The sequence below is a fragment of the Silurus meridionalis genome, chromosome 6 (assembly GCF_014805685.1).
Source record: "Silurus meridionalis isolate SWU-2019-XX chromosome 6, ASM1480568v1, whole genome shotgun sequence".
Lineage (NCBI taxonomy): Eukaryota > Metazoa > Chordata > Actinopteri > Siluriformes > Siluridae > Silurus > Silurus meridionalis.
The window spans coordinates 3,065,221-3,090,016 of NC_060889.1; the positions used below are offsets into that span (position 1 = coordinate 3,065,221).

Here is a 24,796-nt window from a genome sequence, read left to right on the forward strand (position 1 = left end):
TATAAAAAAATGGAATTTATTGAATTTGTGGCTTTCAGTGAAACATTTGTGCAATGCGAAAAACCAAAAGATTTCAGCCAATGGAATGCGATCAACAAAACAACCCGGAAACGAATGTTAACGTTCAGTGCCATCGTAGGGGACATTTTTAAGAAGGTGTGTAATTAGTCTTCATTTTTGACTTTAATATATGGGCTGTGGACCCCAGATTGCCAGACTTTAAAAGTAAAAGACATTAATCAAGAGAATGACTTAAAAAAAAGTTACTTTCCGAACACTCCACGCCAAGCTTCTTTTGCAGGATAAAGTATTATGCGTTTGGTTAAATATGCATTTTTGTCAAAGCAGTAGTTTTTATTGTCGGGCGGAATAACCAGACATACAGTTGTGGTTTTTTTTCCTAGCTTGACGATGGTTAGATTTCCAGTGTGCCAGCTTACATTTCTTTGTCGTTTTTTTTATCATTCCTCAAGCTTGGTTGGGTTTAGTTGTCAAGTGCAGTTGTTGATAGAATGAGAGCATTTAGCAGGGGTGGGAGGAGGAGATTATTTGATACTGATTTCAGTTTCAGTCCCCACAGACTATGGCAAAGACATGACACAAACAAAAGAAAATCCACAGTGTGCACATTTGAACTATATAGAATGTATAAATAACAGACACATCCGTACTGTTACCCATACGAAAACAGGTAGTCAAGGGGAACTGAGAGCAATAATGACATTTTGAATGGTTTTGTCCTCTTTTTCACTTCCCTGACACAGTCTGCAGTGCTACCATAAAGCCTAAGATGATGTGTTGACATTCTGTTCCGTTTCCACTCTACATGCAAACCATATTACTGGTTAAAATCAGATCACGCATACAGATTTCCTTTTTAAATCTATTTTAAGTCTGTATAGGCATTAGCCCGTATCCATGAACCCTGCATTCACACTGTCCATTTCACTAGTAGGTTCACATCCTGAGTTACTGACAATTGCTATGTTTTCCCTGCTATTGCCTAGCTAGTGTGCGCTATGACTTACACAAACTACATCAATAGTTACAAAAAGTATGCAAAAAAACTACTCATTTAGAGACAAAAAAGAAATCTGAAGGACTCTTCTGGACTCCACCAAATTGTCTGGGGGTCACCCAGAAGAGCCTGGGTTCCCTTTCAAGAATTGTTCCTTGTTAAAGGTGGTCTTACTGAGTTGTTCTTGACACATTCACCTCTGCTCTGCCCTGTCTATAGATCCAGAGCAAAATTTCTACCTGTTCAAAGCACTACACTAATAAAATGTAAGTGAGCATCACTGGCTAGTTCACGAACTGGAACCCAATCTCTGTAACCACAAAACGTGGATAACTGTGGGGCATATATAGATCGATCCCCTGATCCCATCGCTGCTTTGCCTCCTACTTGCATAATATTTTGCGCTGCTTGCTCCTCCTCGCCCCACTCCAATCTGAAAGTGGTCGCTTAATTTTCTTGCTACTATAATTGCTATCTGTCATTGAAAATGATGACTGCTTTAGTAAGGCATTCTGTGGCCAGTGTGAACACAGGGTAGTACTTGGAACTGTGCTGTTCTTACCTTACACCCACATTTTCCCTGGTTGTTATAAAATGATATAAGACATTTGACAACCTGAAAGACCAGATTTAGCTCTCAACTTTAACTTTATACACATTGATGTAGGTTTAAATAAATGGCTATGGTCCACACATACCTGGTCATAAAAATGAACATAATGACAAAAATAAAATTCAACAATTCTCGATTTTTTGAAACAATGACAAAGCAGAGAAATTGCATACAATAGACTTTAGGCAGCATAGTTGGTCTCAGTGCTTTCAAAACACCTCTTGTGGGAGGTGGGAACAAAATCATTTAAAAGAACCCTAAAAAAAAAAAAACGAAACTAAAAACCCAAAAATATGATATGGAACATAGTTGATTTAAATCCATGGCTGAAATGGCAGCAGACATTTAGGCAAATTATTATACAACGTTGAATTGATCATTCTTGTAAAGTATTCCTTGCACAGAATTTCTATAGTCTTTAGCATTGGAGTTTTTTTACCCACAGAACTCAATTCTGTTTAGACTGAGTGCATTGAGTCATTAAAGTTTTCAGCCTCATATCATTCTAGGCATGATAGAGACAGAAAGAGCTTACTGGTAGTCTTCCAGGTGAGGTTCAGTAGCTCAGAATCTAGGGGGCTGAGAATACCAGTCACCGACTCAGAGGTAGGCACTACCTTTCTCATTTCTCCACTCCTATTTTATCCTTAATTCTGCTACCAGCGATTAATAATATGGTTCATGTAGTCTTCTGTGGACAGCCGTGAGGACTCAGAGTCTCCTGCCTCATCCCGGGACTGGGGAAAAGCTATGGAGCCAGATGAGCGGCGAAGGTTTTTTAGCCTCTGTTCACGCCTTTCCAATTGCCTTTTATACATATATCGCTGCTGAAATAGGTCTCGGGCATAGTCGTAGAGCTGCATGTCCAGCTCATTAAGTTCCTCAATGCGCTGGATGGTGTCGTTGTCAAGGTCGACACCGGCCGCACGCGTGCTGTTGTACTGCACAAATGGTCGGATGAACTTGAGGTGGAATGTACGCTCAAAAAGGTACTGCGTTTTGCGTTGAAACTCGGTCAACCCGAAGAAGGCCATGTCACGCAAGTTTTTCTTGGCTGACTCCAGGAGGATCTGAGCACGTTTCTTCTCTGGGATGAAAGACATGTTGTAGCAGCCCACCAGGCTAAGGTCGGCCAGCATGCGCACTTGCCGGTTGTTGGCCAGGTTGTAGGGGCACTCCATAAACTGCTCCAAGGTACAGCCTGACCAGTCTGTGCCTTCGTAACAGGGTGGGAGCTCCTCCGGGGTTGGCGTTCGTCCATCACACATGTGCAAAGAAGTCTTCCAGGTGGCACCCCGCTGGACATGTCGCCACTCGCTGAGGTAGCGTGACACAGGGTCCCTCAGTAGGGTGATGTAGTAAAACTTCCTGTAAGAAGAAAAGAAAGAAAGGGGTCAGTGGGGACTATTTTTAAAACATTCATTAGCAAACTCATTACTAATTTAATACTAAAATTTGTTGCTAAGTTGCAACATTTTCTTTTAAGAGTCACATTGAAATAGAACCAATGAGAATTAGGTTTAAAGAGTAGCTCTTTGTTCCTATCTTGTGCCATTTTCAGTTTTTTATTCACCACACAAACTGACGAGGGCCACTCAGCCTACATTCTTCTGCAGTCTCCCATTATTAAATTAACCACAGAAACCACTCCATTTGGCAAGGCCTTGCATGAGAAAGCCAGCTCCGCACTGACAGGATACTTTTTTCCCCCCAAATTATTTCCGAAAGTAATTATACTGCTAACAATGTGAAGCTAATACAGACTATTATCGTAGTACTTTCTAATAAGTGCCTACACACTGCTGAATTCTTAAATCTGATCGGTCAGGAGGTTTACTTCTAGGTAGAGGAAAAATCAGTCCGCAGGTCCAGTCCGCATGTTTACGGGGAATCCAGATTCCATTTGGAAACTCGGATTTGTTTTATGCGTTCTTGAGTAATACGAATCAGAAATAGCTACTGGTTGGTTCCTTTAAAGTAACACAACGTACAAATTCCATCTTCATTCAGAAATAAGAAACCGCCTCAAGATTAGCGATTTTCTGCTTTTTTTTCCATGTTACGAGCAACAGAGCCACGGCTTTTGCGCAGTCCCTGGCCGGGTCGTCCTGTGACGATAATCGCAATAAAACCGAGTCTCAGTTGTGCTAGCGCTTTATTAGAGGTGGGCTTTAGGGCATACTAGATGAACAGACAAACTGACAGCAGCCAGCCTGCCGCCAGCTCCCTTGACACACACATAGACAAACTACAAAGATCAAAAGATAGACACTCGGGTCCACCGAGGAAAACAAAGGCAACACCTCGGAAAGTAATCTCTTTCTCTGATTTTACAAACATCCTCAGAGTCAGGCCTGACTTTAATACCATAAATATTACAAAAAAGGTTTTTTGTTATTTTAGATTCTAAAATTGAGAAAGCGCCTCCAAGGGCCTGGTTGAAAGAAAGGTAAAGACATTTTTGTTTGACTTGTTAATTGTTTTGTGTTGATATGCTTCAGCCTTCCTCATGCATGACATAGAGCTAGGGGGTGATGGTTAAAGGGGACACAACAAACAACTTGTTCTGAGAATAGTCATTAAAATCACCAGCATGTCCTTCAACATCACTGTTTACATTCATTGTATTTTGTTTCTATATTTAATTTGGATTCATGAACATTTGTTTTTCTAAATTTCCTGAGGTAAAATCTAAGCAGAAACAAATAAAAAATTAATACACTATATTGACAAAGTTTTGTGGACAGCTTAAGAATGGTGTGTGTGTGTTTTTTTTTTGAGGGTCCTATTCCACCACAAGTCCCACATTTGCTGTTGTAATACATCCACTCTTTTGGGAAGATTTTCCACTATTTTTTGTAGTATGTTCATTAAGATTTAGCCAAAAGATTAAGTAAAGTCCGGGATTGATGTAGGTGAGGTCAGGAGGCCTGGGGTGCAGTCAGTTTTCCAATTCATCACAAAGGTGTTTAATAGGTTTTGATATACAGGCATGTCTGTTCCAGCATGATATATTCATGTCATGCTGGAACAGGTTTGGGTCTCCTAGTTCACGTGAAGGGAAAATTTCATGCTACCGCATACAAAGAAATCCTATACAACGTTGTGCCTCCAACTTTGTGGTAAAATTTTGCAGAAGAACCACAAATTGCTGGAAAAATCAGGTGTCCTGATATTTTTCTCCATATACAGTAGGGTATAAAAAAAGAAAAAAAAAGAAAAATCGATACAAAGGAGTCTGTAGAAACACACACACTTACACATATACTTTCCTTGTGAGGGCCTTTGATTGAATAAATGATAAATATAAAAACTACTACAGCTAATTCATTATATCCTACCCCTTATTTGTACCTCTGTCCTTAACTTCAGTGACCAATGGCTCTTTTTATGTCCTCACAATGTCAGAACTGGCATTTATATATTTTCTGTCTTTGTGGGGACTCGTAGTCCAGAGAAAGATATAATAAGAAAGCACTCTCTTTCTTTCTCTCTCTCTCTCTCTCTCTCTCTCTCTCTCTCTCTCACACACACACACACACACACACACACACACACACACACACACACAAAACCACAATGCCGTGATCAAAGATTTGCAGAGCATGATGGATTTAGGCAGATAAAGCGTGCTGCAGTTAATGTTCTCCAAGCCCCGGCCCAGCAGCGACAAGGAGAGGCTGGTTAATGTCACACACACACACACACACACACACACACACACACACACACACACACACACACATGCAGAACTTTGACTGATGACTCTTATCAAAGCCCATATGATGAGAGCAGCTCTGATATACACCAGCACCCCGAGTACAGACAGCCCGCTGATCGTTAATCTGCTAATGACAGTACACGTGATTGAGAACGTTCTCTCAGTCACTACACCCTCAATCTCGCTCTCTCCCTCTTTCTCTCTCTCTTTCCTAAACGATTTTTTCCGTGTATGAATTCTCATCCTGCGTTATTAGATGCTTAATGGCATCCGACGAAACGAGCTTTCGGATCTGACCATGTGGCGGCGCTATATACTTACAGAACAGACAGGTATGTCGCTCCTGAGCTGCACTTAGACACTACAGTCGAAACACAGAGAGAAGTACACATGGCCTGTAACGTGGGTACGATGCGCAGTGTGTGGGCGTGGTTAAGTGAAGAAATATAGGATGGCGTGATGAGAGGAAGAAATGAAGGTATGAGAATCGTTTTGCTGGGTGGCGTACTCACACACACACACACACACACACACACACACACACACACGCACACTATTTTGCAAGCATTTTTAGGTATTCGGGAACCGCTTGTTATGCCTGTGTATGAGAGCATTGTGGGTAATAAAAAAAAAAATTTGAGCCAGCAGTTTGTGCGTGCATTAAAGGAAAACTTTAAAACCGACATATAAAATATTGAACACATTGCTATATTTCTTTAGCGATTCTGCAGCAAATCTCTTTTTTTGCATAATAGGGTTGACTTGATTCAGATCAAAGTTGAAACCTTAGACTTCTGAGTACAGATGAAAGCGAGCTGGACAACTAAATCTGCATCGCATCGCAAAGTATTGCCAAATAATGCCTTCGTCGATAGGTCAGGAAATTGTTAACCGAAGCCCCCTTGGATATCTCCATTACCACGTTCATTGGAGGACTAGTGTAACTGCCAAAAAGGGCCTTACTCAGGGGCCCAGGATTGTCAGCTTGGTGTGGCTGATATTTGAATTCCAATGTCTTAACCACTAAGCTATCACCTTTTTTATTATGTTATACTTTATTACTATATTATACTATAATAAATATACATATATAATAAAATTGTACCATAACATTTCAGGCAATATCTATTGTCCGAAACACCATACAACTCTAAAAGGACCTGACAACCCATGGGCATTTTTTTTTTTTTTTTTTTTATGTGTTTGTTTGGGTTCAACTTTCTTTTCAGCACCTTTTAAAAACAATCCTTCAGCTCCATATACAGTTCACTAACTCCCCTGTCTGGCACTTGGCCCGAAGATGATTCTGCAGGTCTTAAACAGAAGTACATTCGGAGGCTCTTATTGGGATAAACAGCCTGAGCACACAGGCATGTCTGTAATTACATTAAGCGAAGAGACAGGCTGAAGAATTGCATGGCTTGCACTGCATTAGGAAATGGAACGGCGCATTAGCATTAGCTCAGGGATGAACGAGTCCCGCTCCGGTTAATGGTCAGCGTCAGTCAAATGGAAGTATCCTGCAGGGGGCAAAAGGGGTAGCGGGCGATTCACTTGTTACTGATGTGCCTGCCGTTCTTCACTCAGACTCATATAAACCTCTTTCCAGGCCATGGTTAGGGGGTATTCTTCCTCAAAAGTGTTATGCCAAAAAAAAAAAAAAAAAATTCTTGACTTCAACAGAAAAGCTTCCTGATTTTATTATCTTAGAACAACAGATTTGAGTAAAAATAACAATTTCTACTCTTTTCACCTTGGAGGACCATAACCTTTAGAGATCTGTTCTTTTTGCTGTGATACTGACTGACAAGGTCACTTTTTTACTGTTTTATTGATTGAAAGCTAATTAAAACATCTGTAATGTTTATTATAGAATAGAATAATATAATAAATGTCTATAATATAAAGTTATTCCCATTTCAACCCATTTTAAAATCAAAATTTTGCCATTATCAGCAAAGAAACCTTTGAAAAACAAATTGATGTTGTTTGTGGTTGGTTAAATTCTTCAAGTTGGTAATTGAATGCTCACAATGGCTAATCTAAGAACAATAAAAAGAATCATTAAAATAGAAAATTTACTCTAAATCTAGTAGGATGTTTTTCCTACAGCATGTCTGATCGAATTAGCTATGTACAAAATTATAACATACACCGGCTGATCTACTACTACTACCACTATCTTCTACTACATTCAATCATAATTTAAAGCTAAGGTCTCCCTATAGACATTTCTAACAGACTTTAATGAAATATAAACCATTTGGGAAAGGTGGATTCCACAGAATTAGCAAAAAAAAAAAAACTGGTTATAAATGTGAACATCACAGGTAGAATAATAAGGAGAAAGCTAGTCACACTAATGAGACTCCTAGTGAACATTTCTAAAGTGAAATATTAAGTACAATTAATTGGACTATTATAACATGTATGCTCAAAAGTAAACAGAATTATCGTGTGTCCAAGCTAAGTCGCTTGCTAGCTTTAAGCCTTGATGTCAGTCGCTTAAGCTAGCTCGCCTGCCATTACATTCGGATCAGGATTTATAACTAAGGTCTCCATGCAGACCTTGTCAGTTCTTTATGAAATTAAAACCATTTGTAGCTTACCTAAAATTAGTAAAAAAAAAAATCATTCAATAGTACACAAATAAAACAATTCAGAGCAAATCCACATTTATAAAGTAACAATTATAACCATTTGTAAAAGCGGTTCTCATAAACTTAGGGAAAAAACATTCATTATAACACTTAGAAAACAATACTGAGTGAAAACGTGGTCAAAATACACAGATCCAAACATGCTAACAACATGGATATAGAATTATCAAGAAGCTAATAATTCTACCGAAGCTTCCTAGTTCAAATTCAGTCAAATCAGCTGATTTCTGAGGTAAAGTATAACCTTAACAAGTACGGTACTTGCTGAGGTAAGACTTCACCTCAGAAATCAGCTTACTTGGCTAAATCCAAACAGAACACTTCAAGTATTCAAGTGTGTCCTGGCTAAGTCACTTGCTAAAGAAACCTCCTGCTAACATTGCTGTCGAAAGCTGAAGTAAGCTCAACTGGCACTGTGCTTTGAAACGGTGCTTGATGGAAGAACTCTGAGAGAAGGTAGGCTTTAAAAACTCTTAATGAAACCTGTGGCACTCGATTTGCAGGGGGGGACACTTGTCTCCAGAGACGAACGTCGGGTAATCAATTTCAACCCGATGGGAGTTTCATCTACATAACAAAAGCTAATTACTGCAGCCTAATCAATCACCACATCCTAATTAGCTCTGGGCTCTGAGCTTGCGATGAAGCGCCTCGGAGAGATGCAACATGAACGCAACCGTGCGCACGCACACACACAAACACCCTACAGCATAGACGAACACACACACATTCACACCTGGTATTGTTTACACATCTAAACACGCCTGAGGTATTACAAGCATTAATATGATTACTTATACCCAGTACTCCTATCCTTACTCAGACTTCCCACATAGCCTGCCATAACTTTACCATGAAGTATAATCATTCAAAAACTTCAATAATGTGATTTATTGAATCCTTTTAATAAGCAATCCTTTATTTTTCGGAAACAAATCAAACTTTCTGACTGAATACAACCTTCAGCAGTTCCCTCGTCACATTCTCACCTTCTACAACAGAAAGTTGAATCCTTCAAATGTTCTGAGGATTACTGGAAGAAGAAAAGTTCATTTCAAATCATTCACTTTATTATTCTATTGTCCTTATCTGTCTCTATGTGATTAGCATCAAATAAGTTTAGCATATTTGTTTATTTTGTGTTGCTACGAGTGCTAAGTGTGCTAACTGACTTTTCCGGCCATGGAGTGCAAATTAGAACAAAGAACAAATGTGGAATTCTGCCTGAAACCAGGGCAATCTGCCACAGATACGTTAGAGATATGGCGATCCTGTGATGAGTCGTTTGAGGTGTTTCGAGTGGCACGTGCCACATCACCAGAAGACGACGAGAGTTCAGGAAGACCTTCAACGAGCTTAGCCCCTGAAAATGTCGAAACCATTCGGCAACTTGTGCATGATGATCGTCAGAGAACAATCTCACTTTTGCACCCACCCTACTCACCAGATTTGCCTTTTGCCGACTTCCCCGTCTTCCCGAAGATGAAGATCCAGCTCGAAGGTTGGCGTTTTGACACTATTCCAAGATCCAGTGTGAATCGCAGAAGGTGCTTGACACGCTTCGAAAAGAAGACTTTCAGGACATATTCCAGAAGTGGTAGGAACACTGGGGGCGCTGTATTGTTGGGTAAGGGGACTATTGGAACGTGATAGTGTGTAAACGTCCACAACATCCGAAGGATTCGACCATTTCTGTCCATACAGGCTGCCCAGTTGCTTGTTCAGTCTCTTGTCATTTCAAGACTGGACTACTGCAACTCTCTGCTGGCAGGTCTTCCCCTGAACGCTATTCGTCCACTGCAAATGATCCAAAACGCAGCTGCACGACTTGTGTTCAATCAGCCCAAGTTTTCCCACACCACCCCACTGCTGCGCTCCCTTCACTGGCTTCCAGTAGCTGCACGTATCAGATTCAAAACACTGATGCTTGCCTACAAGGCCAAAAATGGACCAGCACCATCTTACCTCAGTGACCTCATCACATCTCGCACTGCACCACGCTGTCTGAGATCCTCCAGCACTGCTCGACTGGTACCACCTTCTCTCAGAATGAGAGGTAAGTACAATTCAAGGCTCTTCTCTGTTCTGGCACCGAGGTGGTGGAATGATTTTCCCCTAGATGTCCGTACAGCAGAGTCCCTGATTATCTTTAAGCGACGACTGAAGACCTACCTCTTCCTGAAATACCTAAATTAGCACTTTCCAAGTTTGTAGAATTCGAGTTATATTTATATTGAGTTTGTATTCTTGCGTACCAGTGTAGATTTATTCACTACTAGAGATTTAAAGCACGTTTGTACGTCGCTCTGGATAAGGGCGTCTGCTAAATGCCGCAAATGTAAATGTAAATGTAAATGTAAACGTAGATAAAGTACTTTCTTGGAAACAGGGCTAGTCTGAAAAGTTTTTGATACCACCTCGTTAATCCATCTTGCTCAAGTTGCTATGGTAACAAAGTAGCTAAGTTGCCACAAAAAAGACTACAATGCATTCTAAACATGGAATCAGAAACTACTTCTGGGATTTTTGTCCATCTTCAAGTACAGCGTTTTCTAAGACAACGCCTCTTTTTTTGTGACCCCCTGACACACTCAACCTCCCATGATTAATCAGCGTATTTTTCTTTTTGGTGGGGATTTGGTGAGGATGTTTCACTAGGTAACACCTGCCTGACTCTAATCAGCAACTATTCCCACTCATTTACAGCTTGAAAATCTGTTCTGGGTTGACTGATGCAAGGCTGTTTTATATCGGATATAAATATGTTTTGTTTGCGGAGAGGAAAACTATTAATCATTACCCCTGCTTGTTTGCGTTCTACTTTCAAGGGCATCATTCAGTGCTGGAAGACTGCCCCCCCAAAAAAATAGTAATTTGCTCTGAATATGACTTGAATTCTAAGTGCATCCCTGCACACGATTAAAACCACTATAATAAACATGAACAGGCAGTATGCATAGGACACCTCCAAGACACGTCCCCCCTCCCCTCGCCGTTCTCGAAGCATCACAACGTCTAACTATGGTATCATCATTACCCACACGCGTTATTGATAGCGCAATGATGGCAGCGGTCCGCCAATCCTCCGTTCCTCTGCACAATAACAAGCTCCATCCAGTTCATAAATAACTTTAACGATGGTATTCGGGAAAGGCGAGCTTTTGACAGCTAGCGTGTTAGCTGTGGGAGGATGATGGAACCTGCAGGTCTTTTGGCCCCTCCAGCAGGTGTCTTATTAAAGTGAAAGCTGAAATGCCTGCTGCTAAGATGCCCACTGCTGCCTCTTTAGAGTAATTGGCTGGGCCAGCACAGGGCATGTCAGCGCCTCATCGGAGCAGGTAAATATCCCACTCATTTTTTTTCTCCTCCTTGCACCACACACATGCCCGCAGCTCGCCAGACGGCACTGAAGCACATAATGAGAAGAGATAATGAACCAAGGAGGAGGAATGTTATGTAAGCTTAAAGGTACACACAGACACACACATGTACAGTGTATACCATATACACAGACAGGTCTTGAGAGTCAAATAAGTTCAGCAGATGGTGACCCGACAATGCTGATCTTTCTAAATTAAGTGAAAAACACAAACACATTTTTCCAAGGGTCAAGTGGCCTCCAACTAACACCTTCAGAATGTTTTTTTTACTGCTGCAATACTTTCAATTGGAAAAATTTGTACCCACCTTCAACTGGAAGGTACGTCCTTCGTTTTTGCACTCTCACTCTTAGCCAAATGTCGTCAACCAATTAAAATAGTGCTCCAAAATAATTTCAACTCTATGAAGACTCTCTCCAATGAAAACGACCTTTAACATAAAAATTGTGCATACTGGTATTTAGGCTATGGACAATGATACTATCAGGAATTCCTTCCTGTGACGGAAGCTTGCCATATTCCTGCCATTTTCAGTTTTCTATCCCCTGATGTGTTTAAAATTGTGGTCTAGGGGCTACTGACAAACCATCTTTGATTTAAAAAAAAAATCTGCCAACCTCAAAAGCAGGTAATTTGCATACTCTGAACGAGATGTTGAAAAAATCAAGTCGAGCAGGTGTGCAAGCCCATTCTGTATACACACAAATTTCCCTTGAGGAAATATTGATGTAACTTATTTTGACTAGCGAAACTGTTTTATGGTCTCTGTACTCGCAAAGTTTGGCAGAAATATTACATCATATAAAGCAAATTGAGCTTCTGCTCAGAGCTTTCTGCATGTGCAACTCATGCTCAGCTGCTGTAGCTGATCTTGCAAAAAACATTTTTATGTCAGAAACTGATCCTTCATTTTGAGGCTTCTTTCCCTTATCGTCCCTTGCCACTGTTGCCTCTGGCTCAGGGATCTACATCTGAATTTCTGCAAAACTGCTTTGTTCCAATGTCTATTGGGGAAAGTGCTGCATGAACAAAATTGGACTGTAGAAGAGGACGTCGGAGTTTGAAAGCATAGATGGTGGTCTTCCTCACTTAGTCTCTGCTTCCTCTCCTCTCCTGCTGTTTCACCCACTGCCTCTAAGACTTTTACCCCAAGCTACTATTTTCTGCACATGCCACAAGCAACAGACCAAACCCCCTGGCTGTGTATTAGTCACCTTTAATGGCTAACAAGGTCTCTTAAAAGCCTGTCCATTGTGGCCTCTGAAAAGTGATGTGGACCATTTGCTCAAAGTCTGGCTGTTTTGAGGTCGAAAAGAATGGGTAAAGTGCTGCCCCACACAGATCCCATTTTCGAAAATGAGCCTGCAGTCAATAGCCCCTTTGCCATTGTGGGCCAAACCTAGTGCTTGAACCCTCTTACAGGGATACCGGTCCCTTTCCGTTTGGCTATTACATGCTTGATATACTTTTCAATCAGGATTGAGCCACAGTACAAGCCTTCGACAAACGTTAAGATGAAATCTGTAATTCTGTATGCTTACAGGTACATGCATACATAATGGCTATTAGGATGAAGTATATACCTTTATATGATATAGCATATAACTTTAATGATATAGCAGAATATTTAACCAGACTTTGCATTATCCTAATTTTCCCTCCTGGAAATCATCACACTACACCTAAACTCTGACCCTCTAGGACAAGACTGACTTCTCAAATTTCCACAATCAGGAATTTGCAATATTTGCTATAATGATACCATCAAGCATACGGAAAAATAGATCGTTCAATAGATTACATGTCTCAACTGATTTCTCAGCTACAGTAGCTAACCATGCCAGCTAATGCAAAATGCGAAATGAACGGTGCGCTAGTTTGGCATGCTAATACCAGATCGGGAAAGCAACGAGTGTACAAGAGAATAAGATACCAAAAAAGAAAAAAATGCCAAGGTTGGGAGCTGAGCTTTGTTAGCTTTCACATCAAACACCAGAAAAAGTTTATTCTGGCAAGCGCTGCTTATTTCCACTCACTGCTCCAGGCTAATGATTTGTCCAAACCTACTACAGTTCGTTTGTAATTAATGTTTTGAGGAATAGGTAATACTTCTTTCTTCCTCAAGTGGTACCTCCTGCAGGATTTGACATAACTTTTATGAATTTGCCCTGAATGGACAGAACACTGCTTCAATGCTTTACAGACTTATAAACGGGTATCTTTACAAGAAGCAGAAGCCTTTATGACGGCTATACAGGGAGCACTCGCCCTCGCAGTACCTGATTCACTGTTCTTGTGTACATTTTTATACATATATTTTCCTTTGCTAAAGACAAAATGACACCAGATTGTTTCTAGGCATTTGACGTACAAAAAACAATTGACATTACTCTTATCGTGTACTCGTATATTTTCAATAATCCTGAATCCAGGGTGGATCTGGAGCCTCTGCTCAGAATTCTGTAAATATAACTCAACGATATTAGGTGTGTTATTACAGATGCTGACATTTTTTACACTTCCCGCTGATGGACTGCCCGGTTTGTTCACTTTGTCTATTGATTTTCCTCCTAATCTAATTGATCTAATGGGTAAATAGATCAGAAATTTGGCGGAAGAAATCGAGTAAAAGCCCTTAGGAAAAAGCAGAGTGAGGCTCAAAACAGAAACCAACACAGCCATGAACACACTGAATGGCCAAGTTCTTGACAGGAAGGGAACTCTACACTCTTTACAAATGTGGTGACCAGAAAAGTAGCTCCGGTTGCGCAAGTTGCTTCTTAGACACTACGATGCACAACCACAACCCGGCATCCATTTTTGGCAACACAGGGGGTGTTCTGAATTTTCTGCTTTTCCTCCAAAAGGCAGGATGACATGGTATCACATCTGAGATCTGATCTATTAGTCAAAAAGTGTATGTTTCCTGTCTCGCTGACAGCAAAGAGCATCCCGTAAACATGCACGTGAAGAAGCACAAACACATGCCGACGTGCGAGGAAATCATTTTAAGGTGTGAAAATGACGTATTGTCAACCTTGAACACAAGGACAGACGTTTCTCTCCCTCTCTTTTTCTGTCTCACCTTTGCATACATGGCTGGGTTTGCCTGCCTATTCTCATTTTTCAGTCTTCCAGAGTTAAATAAATAAAAAAATCATGGGATAAGTTTGTGGACACCTGACCATAAGATTAATATGTGCTTTTTAAACATCCCGTTCCACATTTAGTTCCCAAGATGTTTCACTAGATTTTTGAGTGGGCTTGTAGAGATTTGTAATATTTTATTCAGCCACAAGGGTGTTAGTAAAGTCAGGTACTGATATGATTGTGTGCCTCCAACTTTGTGGTATCAGTTTGGGAAGAAGCAAATATGGCTGCTTTCTTTTTGTTGCACTATTAACAATAAAGATGAGTTCAAGAGTGTATCATATCAGAGTAATTGAGGGTTTGTGGCATTGAATCATATATCTCTCCATTGACTTTCCTTGTTTGAATGGAGAATGCCACATGTACAGCAGTGTATAGGAGGTTTTAGCAGGAAGATAATGAAGACAATGCACGGTTGGCAGGCTCCAACCAGTGGCATTGTTCAGAAAATAATGTGTTGTTTGTTTGTTTTTTATTTAGCTTTAGCAAAAGACAATTAAATGTCAAGCAAATTATTTGTAGGAAGTGATAGCCTACTGGTTGAGACAGTGGACTGATCAGAAGAACATGAAATCTATTTATACCACCACCAATCTGCCACTGCTGGGCCCTTGAGCAAGGACCTTAACCTTCAACTGCCCAGTTGTATAAGTCGCTCTGGATAAGATTTTTGCCAAATGCCATAAATGCAACTGCACTACAGAAACCCAGATGTAGCTGTTGATGGTTTTTACACTAGGAATGTGCTCCAAATGGGAGTACAGTTGTTTTTCACACCCCCAGCAGAGTTGCCCTGGTTTCAGACTTAATTCTATCAAATTATATATATTTATTAGTATAATATTTGGATTGGATTGCATTGAGAAGCCACTCAGAAACAGTTAGAATGCAGCCGATTGCAATGAATTCATGGTATACATGCAACTAATGGTTTCGTCATAAGCAGAAACACGTGTAAGTTACTTTACCACCTGAACAAGTGTGCATCTGGGTCCGAGTTGTGTTTGCATTTATGGGAATTGTTTCACAGAGGAAGAAGAGCATTTATTTGTTACATACATTACAGCAATTTGAAATTCTCCACATATTCTAGCCATTTTATTATGCTGGTGTTACAGTGAAGGGTCAACTCTGATACTGGGCTCCTGAAGCATGTAGGGCTAAGGGCCTTGCTCAAGAGCCCAAGAGTGGCAGCTTAACAATACTGAGGTTTAAACCCCTGACCTTCTAACTAGTATGCCAGAGCCTTAACCACTGAGCAACCACCTCCCAAATCCAGTGCCGCGGTTACTTCCTGGTCCGCATGACCGTACTGATGTTACCAATTTCTCATGCGCACCATGGTTGGTTTTGTGCAGTATAAAAGCCTCGTGTGATGAATCTAATGAACAAGCCAGAAAAGCAAGTACTCCCTGGCACCATATCAGGAAAAAACCTTGAAGCTATCAATCCTCTTTTCTATCTGCCCCAGTGGGTGTATCCTTTCCCTAATCTATGCAAACCCTTGGTATACACATGGTCTACACTAGTGGTACCCAACCCCCGGCTGGGGATCAGCACCAGTCCGTGGGTCAGTTGGTACCGGGCCGCACAGAAAGAATACATAACTTACATTATTTCAGTTTTATTTATTATCGGATTCTATTATCTGATGAACGGTGTTTTATTTTGGAAAATTACCGGATTCTCTCCGCCACATCTGTCTATGACTCACTCTTGATGCAAGTCAAGATGTCTCGGTCACATGTCGTACCTCCATCCGCTACCTTCTTAAAGGGGCTGCTCCGCCCACTAAAACATAATACATTACCGCAAAATTCAAACCCCCAAGCTAGCGAAATGAACAAAAAACATCACAGTGGATTCACATTTATTATTATATTTAGAAAATACCAGTTTTTATGGTCGTATCTTTTTATTTTGTTGTATTTATCCGCCACACCTTAAAGGCCGGTCCGTGAAAAAATTGTCCGCCATTAAACCGGTCCTTGGCGCAAAAAAGGTTGGGGACCGCTGGTCTATGCTATGGCCTTGATTGCAATGATAGGCCTTTGTTGCCATGAAGGTGTGAGCGATACAACACTGTCAATCTAATAACGACCTGCTAAATCGTTCACGTTTTGTCTCCCCTGCACAGCCTCACGTGTACAAACACATGAATGCACACAGGAATTTCCATGGTTAGATCACTTAACTCAGTTAGATCACTTTATTCAGCAGGAATGGCAAACAGCACAGCAGTAGGCAGCAAATTCATGGAGAGAAGCATCGAGTGAGGAAGAGAACGACAGAGAGAGAAAGAGAGAGAGATTTCAATGAGCTTTTGTAATAACAGAAAGGGCGGGCTGGCAGCCGGAATGATTTATCAAAGTTATTGCTTCTCCTAATGAGAAAACATGTCACACTCCCGGCTTTATAGAAATGACAAGCAAAAACAAAACTGAACGTGTATAGGGAAAAGAGAGGAGAGAGAGAGAGAGAGAGAGAGAGAGCCTTTGTCTCGTGGGCGAAAAAGAAAACAAGCTGCCGGCTGAAACTTTATTGTAATAAAATGCCTCGAGGCAAAACTAAACATCGTCTCGGCCCGCTCAATCTTCACTTCGGGCACGCATTTTCATAATTCACCTGACACTTCGAATAGGGATATTAAAAGTGCTTTAAACGTATTCGGCTCGCGTTGGAATAGTGCTCGGCTCAAGCCTACAACATCCCTGTTGACTTGCATGGGGGTGGAATACTTTTTTTTTTAGAAACGAAATAAATAAAATGAATCTAAAATTCGCTATGCAAAAGGGACGTTTTCAATAGACGTAAATATGCAATTATTCTGCATCTTCATGGTTCCATTTGAACCAACCTACTGAGAGTCCTGACTTTTCAAGCCATATGTGGTTCTTTCTAAAACAAAAATTTAAGGCACACAATTGTAGAAGACGTCTTTGGATGCTACAGACTCAGTAGCTGACTTTACTTATGCCCTTGTGGCTGAATGGAATATCGCAAATCTTCACAAAAATCTTGAGGAACATCAACAGAAAAGTGGACTGTGTTGAGTAACAGTTGTACTGCTGCAGGAATTAAGTTGTCTGAAGAGTCAGTGCTCTAGAAAGTTCTAAAGAGAAAGTCTTCAAAAGTTGTATGGTTTAGAGACAGTGGCAATGAGTAAAGGCAGGAGGTGGAGCTGGAGGTAGCAGAGCTGAATATGTTGAGGTTTTCGTTGGGAGTGACGACGATGGACAGGATTAGAAATGAGTTTATTAGAGGGACAGCTCATGTAGGACGTTTTGGAGACAAGGTGAGGGAGGTGAGATTGAGATGGTTTGGACATGTGCAGAGGAGAAACATGGGGTATATCGGTGGGAGAATGCTGAGTTTAAATCCACCAGGAAGGAGGAAAAGAGGAAGACCAAGGAGGAGGTTTATGGATGTGGTGAGGGAAGACATGCAGGTGGTCGGGGTGAAAGAGGCAGATATAGAGAACAGGGGGGTATGGAGACGGATGATCTGCTGTGGCACCCCCTAATGGGAGAAGGCGAAAGAAGAAGAAGAAGAAGAGAAAGTCTTCCAAAGTAATGAATGCATAGTTTGTTTTTAGGCTCCGAGTAATAAAAATAAATAAATAGACGTTCCTGAATCATAAATAGATAAAAACGATGTCGTCGTGTAATAAATAAAAACTATAATTGTTTTAGAATGACTAAGGATTAAAAATGAATCTCAAAGACAGTAAACATTTCGCCTGGCCTGCTAATCGCTAAAGACTTGCTCTGCGTGAACAATGCAACGAAGTTACAGGTGCAATTACTGCTCCTGTCAATAACTGGACTCATGAAAGAACCGAGGAGCTAAAAGCAATCTTCCTCTGTAAACCTGGGCGAATATGAATTAGGAAACCTGTTTGCTCCTGTTGTTTTGATCCTATTATTGTGTTGCACCTAGCATTGTCAGCTTTCCATTCCTTATATTATTTATTTATTATTGTTATCATAAAAACACCAAGAAATTATTGCTTGGAAAGATTTTTTTTCTTCCCCTTTCCATATTTCAGCGGATAAAAAGTCCTCCCTGGTCAGCCAAGCATCTGACGAGCATACGACTGAGTGATGAAGTCTGGACGAGGTATTTAACATGCCACGGACAATAACGTCTTCATGCTTCATTACATTACATAGTGAGAACAAAAGCTGGTAAAACAGCACCTGAGCGGCTCTGCATTTCCAAATCCTTTCCTCCCGACTGCCCTTACCTCATGTCTTTTGCTCACATGCGGACTATGCCGGAGCGGACAGAAGCCTTGCCCCGGCTTGGGTATTGATTTCCAGACAGGCTTGTGGAGACTTGCCTGCCCTGGTACCCCCCGAGGCCCTCAACATGCACAGAGAGCCCGTCATGCCCCCTTGTTAGCATCTCGAAACAACAATGCAGGATAAAAAAGATAAAAACATGGCAGAATACTGCAGTATGTGGTTTTCTTGATTACTGAGGTGTTACTGCGAGAAAGGTAAAGCACTGATGGGAATACCTGACAGAAGTACAGTGTTGTTGTTGTTTTTTGTTACAGTTTCTGCCATAAAATATTTCCAATTTATGTCAAAATGTATTGTCTACTTATGTCTTTACAATCTAGTTCTAATACAATGGATCCATGGTATTAAATGATACAGATACATAGATAGCATACATTAATATGAAATGCATTCTGCGGGGTTAATAATTAGGTATATTTCAAATATTTATATATTTCAAAATGATATTTCAAAATGATATTCAAATATTCATGCATTTGGAGACAAAGAAATGAAATAAAATTATTACTATTTTACATATTATTTATTACTATACCTCAACATTATAATTCAATTGTATTAAAAATTTTATGTATTCAGACGAAAAAAATCAAAGTCGAAATGAATGGATTTATAGAATTCAGGCTACACACTCTGACACTTGCCCATCTTACCGATTTTATTTCCATTCAACATCACAAATAGCCTATAGTTAACTATCCCTTGTATACAAACAAAAACAACTGGTGTTTTCAGTTGCTGGACCGAGGGTCTTGAACGAGTTGATGTACCACATCAAGTCCTCATTGAATCTCACTGAAATCACATCTTAAAACATATTTATTAATTGTTGTTTATACTTTTTTCAGCACTTTGACCAACAGTTGCTGTTTTTTTTATTTTTAAATGTACGTAATAAATCAATTTTTTAAAAAAGTGTTATTGAGACCAACTTAAAGTCATTTAGTAATAAAGATATTAACGACTTAAGACAGTTCAATCTTATATGAAACTAGCATTTTGGGGGAAAATTCGGAAGGTTGTGAGTTCAAATTGTAGTTCTATGAAGCCCCAATTTGAAAAAAAATAAAAATAAAAAATCAATCATGATTAATACAATAGATACCAAATATACTTCACATGATAATGATAATGACATTTCAATTAGGTTCTAATATACAATTTTACCACCAGTGAATGGAAGTCGACAATCTAAATATTTGAAGACCACCCTGAACCTTTCATCAAGCTCACTGCCCTTCTTGGTCGAGTGTCCAGGAGTCCCCATGTCCCTTCCTGGCCTATGCCTCTGGGTTTATTGATGGATCTGTCAGACTCTGCTTAATCAAGTGTTGAAACGCAGTGGAGCTCAGAACACAGCGTTTGACTTGGTGAAGCAGAAAAGAATTGCCTGGCCTGAGCTGTAGCACAGTACTTTTACTCTTTACTTCTTAGATTCCTGTTGCTTCTCAGTCCTTTGCATCGCTCTCATATTTGGTTTGAACAGATAAATTGAAAATTTACTACACTTCTTATCAATGTTCTCTTCCCATTATAGTACTGTTTGATGCACAAATCAAGATTCATATTAAAAGGTACAAAGGCTGTTTGGTCCCCATAAGTATATTACCCCAGTTACAAGGAAACGCTATTTGTACGCCGTATTCCGAGAGTCTTCTGCTTTCGCAATTTATCAGAAAAGGGCATGAACTTATATTTTCAGCCAGACTAATTTGTAATTTCCTTATCTGGGGTGACTAAGGCATTGGACTGTGGATCGGAAGTTCACAAGTTCAAACACAAGCACCACTAAGTTGTAACTGCTGAGCCCTTGAGTAAGGACCCATGAGTCCTTAATCCTCAACTGCTAAGTTGTAAGTCGCTTTGGATAAGTGCATCTGCCAAATCCCATAAATATAAATGTAATGGGACACTGTACTGGTGAGAACTTTTCACTGATGTTTCACCATCAAATTTATAAAGTTGAGCAGAAGAGTGGAACTGTAGGTAGCTGAAAAGTTCAAGGGTCTAGAGTTATTGTGCATCAATAGTTGTTTAGTGACCTAAAGAACTTGTCTGTTTTCAGCAAGCTTTTAACCTTAGAGGTCTGCAAGCCATGATATCTTTACCAGCAAATGTTTCACAGACGGCATGATGTAGATGTAGATGCCTCAAGACCTTGAGTCATTGCCGATATTTTCACACTGCATATTGCGAATACCTGCAAGCACCTGGGCATGGGGACAGCGGGAGGCCAGAGCAATTTTAACAGAGACCTTAATGACAGATTGTGTGTGTGTGTGCCCGCCTTAATAAGAAAGCAGCTTATTGCTGCGTGACTCATGCTAGGCAACATGTCCGACTGATGAAGGAACAAAATGAAAACGGCTCTGAAATCCCGCTGGAGAATCGTCATTTCTAGTCGAATAAAAAAAAAAAAAAAAAGAGAGAGAAAAAGGAAGAAGAAATAATAGAAGAAACATGCTGTCATTCCTGAAATGAAATAGAAAACTTTGTATCAAGTCAGACTTGCAAGAAAGAAAAGAACAAGCATGAAATCATTAGATAATAGTTTGTGTGTGTGTGTGTGTGGTGGTGGTGGTGGTGGTGGTGGTGGTGGTGGGGGGGAGTATTGAAGCAGTATGATAAGAAACGACATTGCAGTGCAAGGAACTGGCTGCGGCAACCCATGGCTGGCAAAGCAATCAGGGCGAGAGCGCATGAGCAACTGAAGCAAAGGAAATCAGGCTTTCAATTCTGTTTCAATTCTGTGTCTAAATGACTTCCACACTAGCGCTGTTGAATAAGAGCCATAGCAACAAAAATGTACATTTGAGCAAACATAAGCAGGGCTAAAACCATTTTAGTTTGATGCTAATAAAGTGATCTTTTGCTGGTGCGCTCACGGAGTGATCGCATAACCTTGGGCTAGTAAGATAATCTGACCCATGTCAGGGTCACTCAAGAGCTGAGAGACTGTAATAAACACCAAATCAAAAATATTTAAAGAACATGATGATAAGGAGACATGCTAAGATATGGTAAGAAGGAAAAGAACAGGCAGACAGAACCCTAAAACGGGGAAAATATATTTCCCTATGGAAAGATAATTGATAACAAAAGGGAGCAGGTTAACCAGGGAAGAACGGGGGGGAGGTCGGATTTTTGATGCTGACAGAAACATCACCTTCTGTTGCTCGAGGAGGTGACAGCTGTGACCTATATTCTGTGTTTAATCCTAGCATAGCACTATAAGCCTACCTTACCAAAACTCATTTCACACTGAGACAAGAGATGCATAGTATTTGCACCTTCTCTGTGCATAATTTGACGGTCTGATGAACTGTACCCCAAAGGGTCCATTACTTGAAAGTGTCCTCAAAAACCCTAATAACCTAATGGCACCACGACTCTGGCCTGAAAGACTCCCCAATGCTCCCCAATTAAGCCATTCCCAGATGCAACAATGGCTTGGAGATCTTGAAGAAGCTAGCCCTAAAAAGTCCACAACTCATAAGTCAAAGAGCAAATCTCCAAGTAACAAAAGGGTGTATGATTTCTCAAAAAAAACCCTAACGGAACCATGACTCAGTGGTCTGGAAATAATTGCCCAAAGCTTGCAAGTCTCCCCAAAAAATCCATGCCTCAAGAAAACCAAGATCCAACACTTCATGGAACATTTAGAAAGAAAATATGACTCGATATCCAAGGAAAGTTGCCCCAAAGGAACCATGACTTGGCAACTTGTGGCACTTAACAATCCTAGCAAAAAGCTGTAAGAGATGTCCATGGTTCTACGATAAAATTGCAGAAGAATCTACATATCTTTTGTAGTTTTGTGACATTTTAAGCAGATAAAATCAATTCCAAGACACAAATCTTTGAATGTAAAATGCTTCTTCTGCCTAAGGACCCTCCTAATTGCCTCTCCTATGCTAAGCAACAGAGCAAAATAGGTGCGAGAGAAAATAGACAAGTTTATACTTGTGGACTGAGAACTCCATCAGAAGGTCAAAGACTCGTTATTTTTCCCATTAGTCTTGACTGCTGTCAGTTTCCACGGCAATAAACAACCTCCGTCCACCCCGCACACGGGTAGAAAGCCGCACAAGTTGGACTTTAAAAGAGCACAAAGCCTTGTAAAAGGGCAAGATGACAAAACCAGATCCTCATATCTCCAGGGGCAACGTAATTTTCCTAAAAATTCCGTAACTTGACCCATTCTCCTTGCTCTCTCTAAGTAATTACACCTTTTCTTTCATTCTGGGTTAAAGCCGCTATTCTCAACTGCAAATGGCCCTCTTAAAACTTGCATTCCTGCAATTTACCAGCGGTAAACGTGTTGTGGGTTGCACTTTCCTTAAATGTTTTATCACCTGCTTGTCAAAAAAAAAATAGACACGTCCCTCTGATGGATTAAAAGAGAGAAAAAAAAATGCTTTCCCCTTTTACGGGACGAGAATTGCTTTTGGCTGCATGGTCCCGGTTTTCTCTTTCAATCCCTTCATTTGTCATTGGCTTATCGTTCTCAAGGTATGGGACGGTGCGTCATGTTCACTAAATCCACAGCGGAGGATGGAAAAACACACACACACACACACACACACACACACACACACACACACACACACACACACAGCCATACGGACACACTGTTGAGTAAGTGATGTAATTAGTGAAGGTCCCCCTGAGCGGCAGGTGGCCTGGGTTCCTCCTGCCGAGCGATTAGATAATTGGTCTCCAGGAACTCATCAGGAGAGCCTCAAGCCGTAGGCTTTAATAATCAAATCCTGGTCTCTTTATGCTGACGTCCCCAGGCTTTATTACTCTAAAATCCAAGGAAACATAAAAACTAAAGGGAATTAATGCCAAAATGTCCTCTCTAGTTCGTAAATGGATTTTAAAGCTAGAGGGCTGACTGAGACAAATCTGCCATCTCTCGATGATAAGTAACATGACCACTGCCAGTGGGAAATAAAGGCAGACTAATAGGAGACACCCGTTTTCTATAACGTAGGGTCTGAGATGGAGCTACTTCAAACCAAATAAGCGAATTGGATAGTGGGCATTGGGAAACGACCCACATGTGCAGATGAACAGGGCTAAGTGGTGTTTTCCTGCCCCTTAGTGTTTGCAAGGAACAAAAAGGTAGACACAGGCGGGCCACACACATGCTGCTTTTCAGACCCCATCAATCTCGCCATCTCGTGTGACAGACCGTGAGATGATTAATCGGCTACAGGACTTGTCCCGGATGTGCAAATGCACATATTTTCAGTTGGTGTGACGTCTAAACAGCTATTAGACTATATATATTTGACCATAGCTGGGACCACTGTATTGCTGTGTAAGGGGACTATTTTGAAGGTGACAGTGTGTAAACCTGGATAAAGTACTTTCTTGTAAACAGAGAGTGATATCTTTTTTGATACCACCTCGTATACTACGCTGAAGTAGTATTTTGTTTTGCAATGTGGTCTATTTCATTTGAAGATGATGTCAAGTTATGTAGAGTAATGACAAGAATTACCTGAAAGAAAAGATCTCAGTGGTGCCAACACTTTGAATAGGAACCTTCTAGAAACATAATTTTACCACATACACTGTGTTGGTTGTGCTTTTTATGCAAAAGCAACAGTTTTAGGTGTCAAAGCTAAAACTCCCGGCGATCCTCAAGCACTTTTTGACGCAGAAAAACAATTCCCATTCATATTCGTTATGTGAAATTATATCCGTTTCTCATAAACTGAATGAAGATACATTTGAACCAAATATCCAAACAAAGCAGCTCCTTTAGAGGAAACTGGTGGTATGTAACAAAAAAATATTTTCCGAAGCAGAAACTTAATCAAATTCAGACACAACACAAAGTGACACACAGCGATTTATCTACAAGGACAGAGACGACTGACTATTTATCTTTCTTAGAGTCTGGTCTCTAATATTACATTGCCATCGTTCATACTGA

At 40.5% G+C, this 24,796-nt stretch overlaps 1 protein-coding gene across 1 annotated transcript in view; it reads right to left on the bottom strand.

The window, feature by feature from the left end:
• Positions 1–24,796, bottom strand: part of hs6st1a (heparan sulfate 6-O-sulfotransferase 1a) — a 92,981-nt gene continuing 68,185 nt past the window's right edge. Inside the window, exon 2 of the mRNA XM_046851625.1 lies at positions 1–2,999. Coding sequence (XP_046707581.1) covers positions 2,288–2,999 — 712 coding nt within the window. The 3' untranslated portion in view covers positions 1–2,287. The remainder of the gene's footprint in view (positions 3,000–24,796) is intronic.